Here is a 12,704-nt window from a genome sequence, read left to right as displayed (position 1 = left end):
GGCAGTGGTGGTGCACGCCTTTAATCCCAGCACTTGGGAGGCAGAGGCAGGTGGATTTCTGAGTTTGACCATCACCAGGAGCCTAGTTTGACAGCTTTCCATATTTCTTACATAAACCCTTTGCCTCTAGAGCCCCATCAATGAGATAAGAATACAATAGACACTCCGGATTTCAAGGCCAGGCTGCGAGTTCTGGAACAGCCAGGGCTATACAGAGAAACCCTGACTCGAAAAACAAACAAACAAACAAACAAACAAAAAAGTAAGTTGGCCACACTAACAGAAGTAATAGAAATGCTTAATAGATGCAAAAGAAGTAACTTTTTTTTAATTATTTTTTTTTTAATTTAGTTTATGTGTATGAGTACACTGTAGCTGTGAGCCATCACGTGTGTGGCTGCTGTTGAACTCAGGACCTCTGCCGGCAAACTCGCTCCATTGTAGTTTACTGCAGCTGTCTTCAGACGCACCCGGAAGAGGGCGTCCATCTCATCACGGGTGGTTGTGAGCCACCATGTGGTTGCTGGGATCCGAACTCAGGACCTTCAGAAGAGCAGTCAGTGCTCTTACCCGCTGAGCCATCTCACCAGCCCCAAGAAGTAACTTTAACGTTGAAGTTCTGTTATCTTTTGTTCCCTGTGCTTTTGGTGTTAAAGCCAAGAAGTCATTGTCAAATCCAATATATAAAGTTTCTCAGGGGTTAGAGAGATAGCTCAGTAGTTAAGAGCACTGGTTGCTCTTTTAGAAGACCTGAGTTTGGTTTCCAGTACCCACACTAGGTAGCTCAAATTCCCTGTAACTCCAATTACTAATGCCTTCTGGCCACAGGCAGTACCTCCACACATTTTTTCCTTCATATATCCACTTTAAATTTAATTTTTATGTGCATGAGTGTTTTAACTATATGTCTGCTCACAACTTGCATGCCTGGTCCCCTCGTAGGCCAGAAGAGCATAAGATCTTCTGGAACAAGAGTTATTGATAGTTGTGACACACAAACTGGGTGCTGGGAGTTGAATTGGGTCCTCTAGAAGAGCAACTAGTGCTCTGAACTAATGAGCCACCTCGTCGCCTCTTTTTATTATAAATGTGTTTTTAGTTTTGCCCCTTTTAAAAAGGATATATACAGTATATTTATTCCATGTAGTCTAAAGAATTGAAAAAAAATACTGTATTACATAAAACCAGGTTTTTGTTTGTTTTTGTTTTTCTTGTTAAAACAGGGTCTAGGTAGCCCAGGTTGCCCTAGAATTCAGAACACTCCAAAATGCTGGGATTCCACCGTTATTTTGAAATAGTTTACCCCAATCCTTTGAATTACAACATTCCATGCCATACCAATATTAGGTTGTGTGTGCTTCCATTCCATGCCATACCAATATTAGGTTGTGTGTGCTTCTTTTTCAGGCTCTTGAACAGTACGACAAAGTGAAGTGTCTGTCTTGAGTTACCAAACTCGTGACTTCTTAGGTTCTCTTTAGTGGCTGGTTTAGCTGTAACTGAATTTAAGTAACTATCCAGAAATAATCTAGCCGGGGTGGTGGTGCATGCCTTTAATCTCAGCACTTGGGAGGCAGAGGCAGGCGGATTTCTGAGTTCGAGGCCAGCCTGGTCTACAGAGTGAGTTCCAGGACAGCCAGGGCTACACAGAGAAACCCTGTCTTGAAAAACTAAACAAACGAACAAACAAACCCAAAACAAATAACCTAAAGCACTAATTAGCTTATCCATCTGGTGGAGACAACTGTGTTTAGCAGAAGAAAAATCAGTGCTGCCTTCCTTCAATTTTTCATCCAGGTTCAGCCATTTTTCTAAGGCCTTAAAAAGGGGGAATGTTCAGATCATGAGTTTTGACGTCAATGATGTAGAAATACTGGATTTTCTATCATACAATTTGTGAGCCCTTTGCGGACCTCTTTGAAATGGTAATAATATCCAAGGGCTGGCTGCGGGTCTCCAAGTCAGCGCTTAGGAAAAAAAACCTGTTAGGTACCACTGAAAATTCGTTTCCCCCTCATAACTGGGAAGAACGGGAAAGCATCATAACCAGGAGCCTAGTTTGACAGCTTTCCATATTTCTTACATAAACCTTTCGCCTCTAGAGCCCCATCCATGAGATAAGAATAGACTAGACGCTCCGCTCTAAGGGATCCAACGCCTTCTTCTGGCCTCCGAGGGCGCCTGCATGCAGGGGCCGCGCACACACAGCGTGACTGAGCACAAGGAGGCTCAGATTTTTCCGGCGCAGGAGCGGCGTACCCCATCGACCTGGCGCGCCTGCCCACACACTCCGAGCAGAAGCTTCCGGGCCCAGCCTTCCACGTTCCTGATTGGTCCGGTGACGACAAGGGCGTGCGTCCGCGGGCGGAAGGGGGCGTGTCCGCCCAGGAGGAGGCGAGATGGCGGCGTCCGGGAGCTGCGGGTGTGTGCGCTCACTATGTGGAGGTGTGCTGTGGCGGAGCAGGTATGGCCAGGCGGGAGGCTGCTGGGCCGGGGGTCAGCACAGCCAGGCTCTGGGGAGAGAAGCCATTTCTCGTCGCCGGCTCGCCGCGAGTAGGTCTGACAGGAAGGACACGGAGCCACCTTTCCCTTGGCTCCAGTGCAGGTGCTCTAAGCCACCGCGTGGACTGTGAAATGAGTTCGGGTGTGGCCTAAAGGCTCTTGCCGGTCCTCTCCAACTCGGTGGAAGTGCACAGGGACAACCAGACCCATATTGTGCTGCCTGCTGGTTGGTCTCTAAAGTGAAAGCAGAATGGATCTCCTTTTCTTAGGTGTTTGCGTTCTTACCAGGATGGTGTAACCTGGACGAACACAGCACTGCAAAGCGAGTTTCACTTGGGGTTCTAAAGCTTTGCGGCGAAAGGATTAGATTTCTTTATCTGAAAAGTCTGTGGTGGAATTGTGGTCCTTATCCTGCTAAACCGAAACGTCTAGGTTCCTTAAGTTCCTAGGCTGCTGGAAGTGGGAGAAACATGAGGGATCTATTATGACTGTTCATTTGTGGTTTTGTTTTGTTTTGTTTTTGTCTGTTCGAGACAGTATCATTTGGTGACCCAGGCTGACCTCGAAATCACAGCAATCCTCCTGCCACAGCCTCCCAAGGCCGAGATTACTGGCTTGAGCCAGCTGTTTATTCTTTGAAGGGTGGGAGGGGAGAAAGGGAAAAAGGTTTTTTTTGTTATTGTTGTTGTTTTTGTTGTTGTTTTGTTTTTCGAGACAGAGTTTTCTCTTTGTAGCCCTGGCTGTCCTGGAACTCACTCTGTAGACCAGGCTGGCCTCAAACAAAGAAATCTGCCTGCCTCTGCCTCCCAAGTGCTGGGATTAAAGACATGCGCCACCACTGCCTGGCCGAGGAGAGAGTTCTTAACCCAAATGAGAGAGAAAAAACAGTTCTCAACTTGGCTGAGTTACTTAATAGCCAGCCTGCATACTTACTTCTTTTTGGCAAAGACTACTTCTACCCTTTTACACTGTGTGTGTACCCGCATACATATGTGTGGTTGCAGATGTCCATAGGACCATCAAGAATTTCCTGGAACTGGAGGAATTACAGGTGATTGTGAGCCACCTGATGTGGGTGCTGGGAACCAAACTCTGGTACTCTTAACTGCTGAACTATCTCTACACCACCAACATTGCTCAATTAAAAAAAAATATATATATATATATATATATGTATATATATATACATATGTGTGTGGGTGTGTGCCAGCATGTATGTCTGTGTACCCATGTGTGTCCCTGGTACTTATGGAGGCCTGAAGAAAACATTTAGTCCCTAGAACTGTAATTACAGATGGTTATGAACTGCCATTGGTTGCTACGAATTGAATGAAGGTCCTCTGGAAGAGCAGAATGCTCTTAATTGCTGAGCCATCTGTCCAGCTCCTGAAGAATTTTAAATGATGGTAAAAAGGACTCACCATTTAAAAATGGAAAGCAAAAAAGCCATTCTTAGCTGCCAGTGTAAATAGTCAAGACTGGGATGTGGCTGGTGGAAGGGTGGAAGGGGATAAGGATCTGTCTGGTGCAGTGGTTCTCAACTTGTGGGTTGTGACTCCTTTGGCAAACCCCTGTCTCCAGAAATAATTACATTACAATTCATAAGAGCGGTAACAGTATAGTTATGAAGTAGCAACAAAAATAACTTTATGGTTGAGAGTCACTACAACATGAGAAAGTGTGTTAAAGAGTTGAAGCATGGGGGCTGGAGAGATGGCTCAGCGGTTAAGAGCACTGACTACTCTTCCAAAGGTCCTGAGTTCAAATCCCAGAAACCACATGGTGGCTCACAACCATCTGTAATGAGATCTGATGCCCTCTTCTGGTGTGTCTGAAGACAGCTACATTGTACTCACATAAAATAAAATAAAAAAAAAAAAAAAGAGTTGAAGCATTAGGAAGATTGAGAACCACTTGTCTAGAATAAGAGTTAATAACTATCAAATTTATTATATTAAGACAGAAACTATATTGATACAAAAAAGATAACATTTTGATAGGTACTAATTGTAAGATGTAGTGGAAAGCTTCATATTTCATGGAATTTTTTTTTTTTTTTTAAAAAACTTATTTTTTAAGGTATTTTGCCTGCATGTATGTCTGTATCACATACATGTATACATGGTGCCCACAGAAGCCATGGAGTTACCCAGGATGAGCCGTAATGTTGTTGCTGGTAGTCAGACTAGGTCCTCTGGAGGAGCAGCGATTGCTGAGCCACCTCTGCAGCCCAGAAGTTTCAGTTGAGTGATGTAGAGTAGTATCAGTAGAGCAACATCTTGGGATATAATGTAGTGTCATGCATGTTTTCTAAATGTGTTTGGTGAGAGTGGGTAGGGTGATGACTCCTGGGGAAAGCACTGGCTGACCCTAGTCTGTCCTTAGAACTCATGTGGAAAGCTGAATTAAGTAGTCCTCATCTCTAATCGCAGTACACCTTTATTGAAATAGGAAGTGGAGACAAGTATACTCTGGGAGCTCAGGGCCAGAGCAACAAGACTGCCTAATCAAGGTGTGAGCAAGAACCAACTCCCAAAAGTTGTCCCCTTCAAGACCATCCTTGGCTACATCAGTAGTCACAGGCTGACCTGGGTTTTATAAGACCGTGTCTCAAGCATTACCACCACCAAACTGCCAACAAGTGTAGAGATGGCTGGAGTGTTTAATAAAGATAGAGGCTAGCAGTTATGCACCAATCTATGCTAGTTTCATATTCAGAAGGAGTTGTAGGTTGGGGGTCTGAGAGATGTGGTTTTTATACAAGCACTCCAGGTTGTGAATTCAGGAAGGTCTAGACAGTTGTGCCTAGGGAGTGGTGCCTTATGCAGGAGTTCCAATGAGAAATACTTATGGCACCCCTACCACTTTGTCACAGCACCAGAAAGGGAAGAGTGGAGACATGAAGACTGTCTGGCTAAGAGCAGCAGACAGTGCTCAGCTGGTAAAACACAAGTGTAAAGACCTGAGTTGTATTCCCAGAACCTCTGTAAAAAAGAAATTTCATGACTGGGCAGTGGTGGCACACGCCTTTAATCCCAGCACTTGGGAGGCATAGGCAGGCGGATTTCTAAGTTCAAGGCCAGCCTGGTCTGCAGAGTGAGTTCCAGGACAGCCAGGGCTATACAGAGAAACCCTGTCTTGAAAAGCCGGAAAAAAAAGAGAGATTTCATGATTTGAACCTGTGATCCCATTGATGGGGGTAGAGACAGGTAGATTCCTGGAACTTAATGGCTAGCCATTCTAGCTTAATTGGTGGCCTTTAGGCCAGTGATGGGCCCTGTCTCAAAAAACAAGATGCATGCCTTTAATCTCAGCACTCAGGAGGCAGGAGCAGGTTGTTCTCTATGAATTCAAGACCAGCCTGGTCTACATCGTGAATGCCAGCCAGCCAGAAATACATATACTCAGACCCCCTATCAAAACAAACCATAAAACAAAGCATAACAAACCCACCAAGTTTTTGGATGGTTCATGGGGAATGACCCCTCCCCCAAGGTTGACCTCTGACCTCCCCATTCACATGCATAAACACTACCCACATACATTATTTAATTTACTGATTGATTTTCCTTTTTTTGTATTTTCGAGACAGTGTTTCTCTGTGTATCCCTGGCTGTCCTGGAACTCACTCTGTAGACCAGGCTGGTCTGGAACTCAGAAATCTGCCTGCCTCTGCCTCCCAAGTGCTGAGATTAAAGGCGTGAGCCACCACCGCCCGGCCTACTGATTAATTTTCAATTGGCCTTATATTTAAGGAACTTTACAGTTTTAATAGAAAAGGGTAATACTTTACCAAATATTTTAATACCGAGTACAATGTTGGATAAAGCTTTTCAAGAGACCTACCAGTTCAGCTTTAGAACTCTCCTAGCTTTTGGAAGTAGGAGAGAGAAATGAGGACTATAGTTAAAATGTTAGCATGGCAATACTAAAAGCATATTATAGGGCTAGAGAGGTTGCTCAGTGGTTAAGAGCACTTGCTGTTCTACCAGGGGATTGGAGCTGCATTCACAGCACCTTCATGGCAACTCACAACCATTTGTAACTTCAGTTCCAGGGAATCTGAAACCTTTTCCCGGCTTCCATAGGCACTGTATGCACATGGTGTACAGATATATGTGAAGGCAAAGCATGTACACACACACACACACACACACACACACACACACGAAATCCTGGCAATTTTCTGTAAAAATTAAAGATGTACAAATTCTTGTCTCTGGGCAAAATGTATTGCCCTCCTGGGCTATCTGTGAACTTCTGTGGAAATAAAACTTAAAAAAAAAAAAATGTATGTGAGACTGAAGAGATCGCTCAGGTGTTAAGAGCACTTATTTTCACACATGTATGGTGACTTACAACCATCTGTAACTCCAGTTCAATGGATCTGACACCCTCTTTGGTCGTCTGTGAGCATTGTATACATGTGGTGAACAGACATTAAACAAAACACAATATAAAAACATTTTACAACTGGAAATAGGGTTTACACTGGTAATTGAAGATGATATACTACAAATCCCAGGGTGTGCTAAGTGAATGTCTTCTTTTTTGAAAAAGTCTTGAGTTACAGAGTTGCCCCACTGGCTGAGAACACTGTCTGTGCCAGATTGTGGTGGTGCAAGCCTTTTATCCCAGCATTCAGGAAGCAGAGGTGGGTGGATCTCTGAGTTCTAGGCCAGTCTTGTCTGCAGAGCAAGTTCCAGGATAGCCAGGGCTACACAGAGACATCCTATCTTGAAAAAACAAACAAGCAAATAAAAAAAGAGTAAGAATGTTGGCTGTTCTTACAGAGGACCCAGGTTCAATTCTCAGACTCAGGTAACAGCTCACTCACCATCTATGATTCTAGTTCCAAGGAATCCAGTGCTTATTTTTGAGCTTCTTGGGAACCATCCATGCAAATGGTGCATGTACATACATGCAGGCAAAACACTCATATACATAAATAATAAACAAGTCTTTTTTTTGTTTTGTTTTGTTTTTGAGACAGGGTTTCTCTGTGTAGCCCTGGCTGTCCTGGAACTCACTCTGTAGACCAGGCTGGTCTCGAACTCAGAAATCCGCCTGTCTCTGCCTCCCAAGTGCTGGGATTAAAGGCCACCACCGCCCAGCCAATAAACAAGTCTTAAAATATTTTTTTAATGCACATTGGTATTTTACCTGCATGTGTGTCAATAGATCCCCTAGAACTGGAGTTACAGACAGTTGTGCGCTGGATATAGGTGATGGGAATTGTATCCGGGTCCTCTGGAAGAGCAGCCAGTGCTCTCAAGCTATTACTTTTTGTAGTAGCCATATGTAGGCAGGTGGCAGGCCCTGGACCAGGGGTTTTACATGGTGGGCTTACTTATATTTATAATTAGGTTGGTTCTGATTTTACAGCTGAAAGAACTGAAGCTTAGAATTTAAAATTTTCTTGAGGCTGCACAGGTTTTGAGCCAAAGCCAAGTGCTTAATCTCATTTTATTTTTACTTTTGTGAAAGGATCTCATTGTGTTCCCCAAGCTGGTCCTTCTGCTTCAGCCTTCCAAGAACTAATTATGAATGTGTGTCACCAGACGTAGCTTTAGTAGCATGCATGAAGATTTATACCCTTCGTTCTCTTTGAAGAAGAGACACCTGATTGAGCATATCTGTTCTTCTCTCTGGGCCTTAATCTTTTTTTTTTTTTAACTTTTCAAAACATTTATTTAATGTTTATGGTATTTTGCCTGTACCCCCATGCCTGGTTTCCATGGAGGGCAGAAAAGGACATTGAGTTCTCGGAGCTGTGGTGACACGGGTGTTTTGAATTGCCATGTGGATACTGGGAAGCAGTCCTAAGTCCGTCCTTTCTCATTACCTATATTCAGCCCTTTAGAAAGGTGCACTCTACTATCAAAACACTTCCTAGATGGGTGGTGGTTTCGCATGCCTTTAATCTCAGCACTGGAGAGGCAGAAGCAGGAGCAGATCTGTGAGTTTGAGGCTAGCCTGGTCTGCAGAGTGAGTTTCTCGACAGCCAGGACTACACAGAGAAGCTCTGTATTGAAAAACAAAACAAAACAAAACTCTTCCTAGTCTGCCCATTTCTTGTTAACTGTCACTCTCCAAACAACCCCATACCATGAATGCCCACAGTACCAATCTTCTTGTTTGACTCTTGGCACTCTATTGTCTACTTGCCACAGACACACACAACAGTCTTTTCAAAACAAGACCAGGCTGTCTGGCTTGGCCTCACGTCATGCCTGCTTCTGGTCTTCTTGCTATTTACCATCTCTCTCTGGTCTTTAGTACTTGCTGTCTGTCCTACCCACCATGTGGATTACAGCCTGTTTCTATATGGTTTCCATTTGCTATAATGAAATACCATGAAACACAAAGTAACTTGGGGAGAAAGTGTTTATTCTGCTTATAGTTTCGGCCTGCTTACTTATAGAACCCAGAACAATAGCCCAGTGATGACTCCTCCACCTACCATGGGCTGGGCCCTCCCACATCAAACATTAATTAAGAAAATGCCCTACAGGCCTGGCTGCAGCCTGATCTTTTGGAGGCATGTTTTCTTTTTCTTTTTCTTTCTGTCTTTCTCTTTCCTTCTCTTCCTCTCTCTCTCTTTCTTTCTCCCTTTCTTTTTCTTTCTCTTTTTCTTTTTCTTTTTTTCTTTTTTCTTTTGAGACAGTTTTTCTATATAGCCCTGGCTGTCCTGGACCTGGCTTTAGAGACAAGACTGACCTCGAACTCAAAGAGATCTGTTGGCCTCTGCTTCCCAAGTGCTGGGATTAAAGGCATGTACTGCCACTGCCTGGCTGGAGGCTTTTTCTTAATTGAAGCTCCCTTCTAGCTAGATGATTCTAGCTTGTGTTGACATAAAAGTAGACAGCACAACTGATCCCTTGTCAACTTGACATATGAGTACCTCACTGCTAATCCACAACCCTTGTCTATTCCCATGATCACACATTAATATTGACATTACCATATAAAACATTTTAAACATCTTATAAACTTAAAAAGTCCCACAGTCTACAAACTCAAACACTTTAAAATTCAGTCTCTTGCTGGGCCATGGTTTCACACACCTTTAATCGTAGCACTCCAGAGGCAGGGGCAGGTAATCTCTGAGTTCAAGGCTGGCCTGGTCTACAGAGTGAGTTCTAGGACAGGCAGTGCTACACAGAGAAACTTGTCTTGAAGAACCAATTCAAACAAATAATTCAGTCTCTCAACTATAGGCTTCTGTAAAATCAAAAATTCATAAGTTAAATACTTTCTTTCTTCAAGAAGGAAGAATCAGGGCATAGTCACAATTGGAACAAAGCAAAGCCACACTCCAACAGTGACACCTCAGTGACTCAATGTTCACTGGTATTCACTCATGATCTTCTGGATGACTCCGAGGGTCCTGGGTTACTTCTCCTGCTCTGCCTTCTGCAGCACACACAACTTGCCTTCTAGACCCCGGCTGGCTCCACTCTAATTATGCTTCTGTTCTTGGTGGTCATTCTATGGTACTGGTATCACCAGTGACCTCTCCTGGGCTCTTTTCTGGGAGTCTATCCCTGCCACAGTACTAAGCCTCCATGTCCCCTTCATGCCTTCAAAATCAGTACCATCAGGGTGACTTTACATTACCAAGTTCAGCTGCCAGCAGGAGGTATAGGATGCTTCTAGAACATAGATAACTTCTGTGTGCTCACCCCAAGGAAACACCACCGGAGGATTTCATCTCAATAATTGATGCTGGTCTCTCTTCTCAGTCACCACTGATTTCTTAGCTCTAGCTCACCATTGTCAACTGTTCCAGTAATGTAATGGTTTCACTTCACTGGTGCCAGTTTCTTGTTAATCATGGCTGAATCTTCATCCCCAGCTAACAGAATCTTAATTCAAAACAGTACACAGCCCTGATAGAGGTTTCAAATTTCCCTTTGAAGCGTCACAAGCTAGACCTCCATGTGCATTGCTCTCCACACTCTTCCAAGCTCCAACCGAACAGCCCACTGAGCTCTTAACAGTCACTCAGTAGCTTTTTTTTTTTTTTTATAAGCCCCAAATTCCAAAAGTCCTTCCACAATCCTCCTAAAAACATGGTCATTTGTCAAAGCAATACCCCACTATGCTGATACCAACTTGTCTTAGTTAGAATTTGTATTGCTGTGTTGAAACATGTAGTGGAAAGGGTTTATTCCACTTATGCTTCTATATAACAGTTCATCAGAAGAAGAAGTGAGGGCAGGAACTCACACAGGGCAGGAACTGTCTTGCAGAGGCCATGGAGGATGCTGCCTACTGGCTAAGTCAGCTGGCTTTCTTTTTTTGTTTGTTTGTTTTTTGTTTTTGTTTTTCGAGACAGGGTTTCTCTGTGTATCCCTGGCTGTCCTGGAACTCACTCTGTAGACCAGGCTGGCCTCAAACTCAGAAATCCGCCTGTCTCTGCTTCTCAAGTGCTGGGATTAAAGGCGTGTGCCACCACAGCCCTGCTCTGCTGGCTTTCTTATAGAACCTAGGACCACCAGCCCAAGGGTGGCCCCACCCACAGTGGGCGGGCCCTTTCACATCAATCAATCACTAAGAAAATACCCTAGGTACTAGAGATACCTAAACAGTGAAGAGCAGTGGCTGCTCTTCCAGAGGACCCAGGCCAATTCCTAGCACCCACACGACACCTGGAAACCATCTGTAACTAGTTCCAGGAAGTCCAATGCCCTCTTCTTGACTCTGAGAGTACCAGGCACAGACAAACTTGCGGGCAGAACATCCACATATATAACAAAAATAAATCTTAAGAGAGCTGGGAAAGGTGGCATACACCTTTAATAACAGCACTTTGGAGGTGGAGGCAAGTGGATCATTGAGTTTGAGGCCAGCCTGGTCAACAGAGTGAGTTTTCAGAACAGCCAGGGCTACATTAGAGATCCTGAATTTTAATGTATTGTTTGGGGGGGGGTGAGGTGATGGTTCTGTAGGACAAGTGTTTACTGCTTGTCTTAGTCACTAGTCTATTGCTGTAAAGAGACTATGCCGAATGCAAGCCTTATGGGAGTCATTCACCTGGAGGCTTGCTTACAGTTTCAGAGTTAGTTATTATGGCAGGAAGCAGACAGGCTTGGCAGTCCCTGAGAGCTTTACATACTAACTACCCTAGCTGTTTAGGACAAATTCAGTTTAGATGAGAGTAAGGGTTGTGGGGAGCTGGCTGAAAATGGAGACCTGAACTTCTCTGGAGGACCAGTTGAACACTAGGTACTTTGTTACTGTTTGAAGGGAGCAGTTCCAGGGAGAGAGTGGGTAGAAGTCAGGAGTGAGAAGGCAGCAGGTGGAGAGAGACACTGGAACAGTCATAGGCTTTTGAAACCTCAAAGCCCACCCCCAGTGACACACTTTCTTCAGTAAGTACACACCTAATCTTTCTAAACAGTTCATCAAGCCTGTTTATATAACCAGTGGGGCCATTCTCACTCAAACCACCACATTGCCCAAGCACAAGGATCTAGGTTTAGATTCCTAACACTCAAAAACTTGTGCATGGCTGTGCCAACCCCAGTGTAGAGGAGAGAGCACAGACAGGGTTGCTGGGGCTTGTTGACTGCCAGCCTAATGTCAGGTTTAGTGAGAGACCCTACCTCTGAGGAATAAGACAGTGTGACAGAGCAGGGCACCAACATGTGAGACTCTCCTCCCACCTCCGGTAGGGTTAGGTTTATATACTTTAGGTGAAGGAGTGCCTTTTCCTTCATGGTAAACTCAGGAGCATTTTGTGTGGTAATAGTTTAAGCTACTTAAGAGGTGTGTGGTGGGGTGTCACTTGTACTTGGTACACCTCACACTTGTTGCAAAAGAGGCTGTGAATCCAGGTCATGGTTGCACACACCCTTAATTCTATAACTCTGGAGGCAGAGTGTGGATCTCTGTGAGTTTGAGGCCACCCTGATCTACAGAGAGTTCCAAGACAGCCAGGGCTACACAAACAAACCCTGTCTTGAAACACAGGCACACCAACCACACTAAGTCACACCACACCACACACAAAACAGGCTGGGAGATATAGGCTAGCAGGTGCCTAGGAAGCAGGTTTGTGCCAGTTAAAGCTGTGCTACCCTAGGTCAGGACAGCTGTTTAGGACAAATTCAGTTTAGATGAGAGTAGGGGTTGTGGGGAGCTGGCTGAAAATGGAGACCTGAACTTCTCTGGAGGACCAGTTGAACACTAGGTAC

At 44.4% G+C, this 12,704-nt stretch overlaps 1 protein-coding gene across 1 annotated transcript in view; it reads left to right on the top strand.

Annotated features, from left to right (window-relative positions):
- The first annotated feature begins 2,332 nt into the window (after window positions 1-2,332).
- Pisd (phosphatidylserine decarboxylase) overlaps window positions 2,333-12,704 on the top strand; it is a 45,856-nt gene continuing 35,484 nt past the window's right edge. Inside the window, exon 1 of the mRNA XM_031340692.1 lies at window positions 2,333-2,464. Within this exon, the coding sequence (XP_031196552.1) occupies window positions 2,400-2,464 (65 nt within the window). The 5' untranslated portion in view covers window positions 2,333-2,399. The remainder of the gene's footprint in view (window positions 2,465-12,704) is intronic.

The sequence above is a fragment of the Mastomys coucha genome, unplaced genomic scaffold, assembly GCF_008632895.1.
Source record: "Mastomys coucha isolate ucsf_1 unplaced genomic scaffold, UCSF_Mcou_1 pScaffold22, whole genome shotgun sequence".
NCBI lineage: Eukaryota > Metazoa > Chordata > Mammalia > Rodentia > Muridae > Mastomys > Mastomys coucha.
Note: the sequence above shows the minus strand (reverse complement) of the source record. Positions and strands in the feature narration are given on the sequence as shown.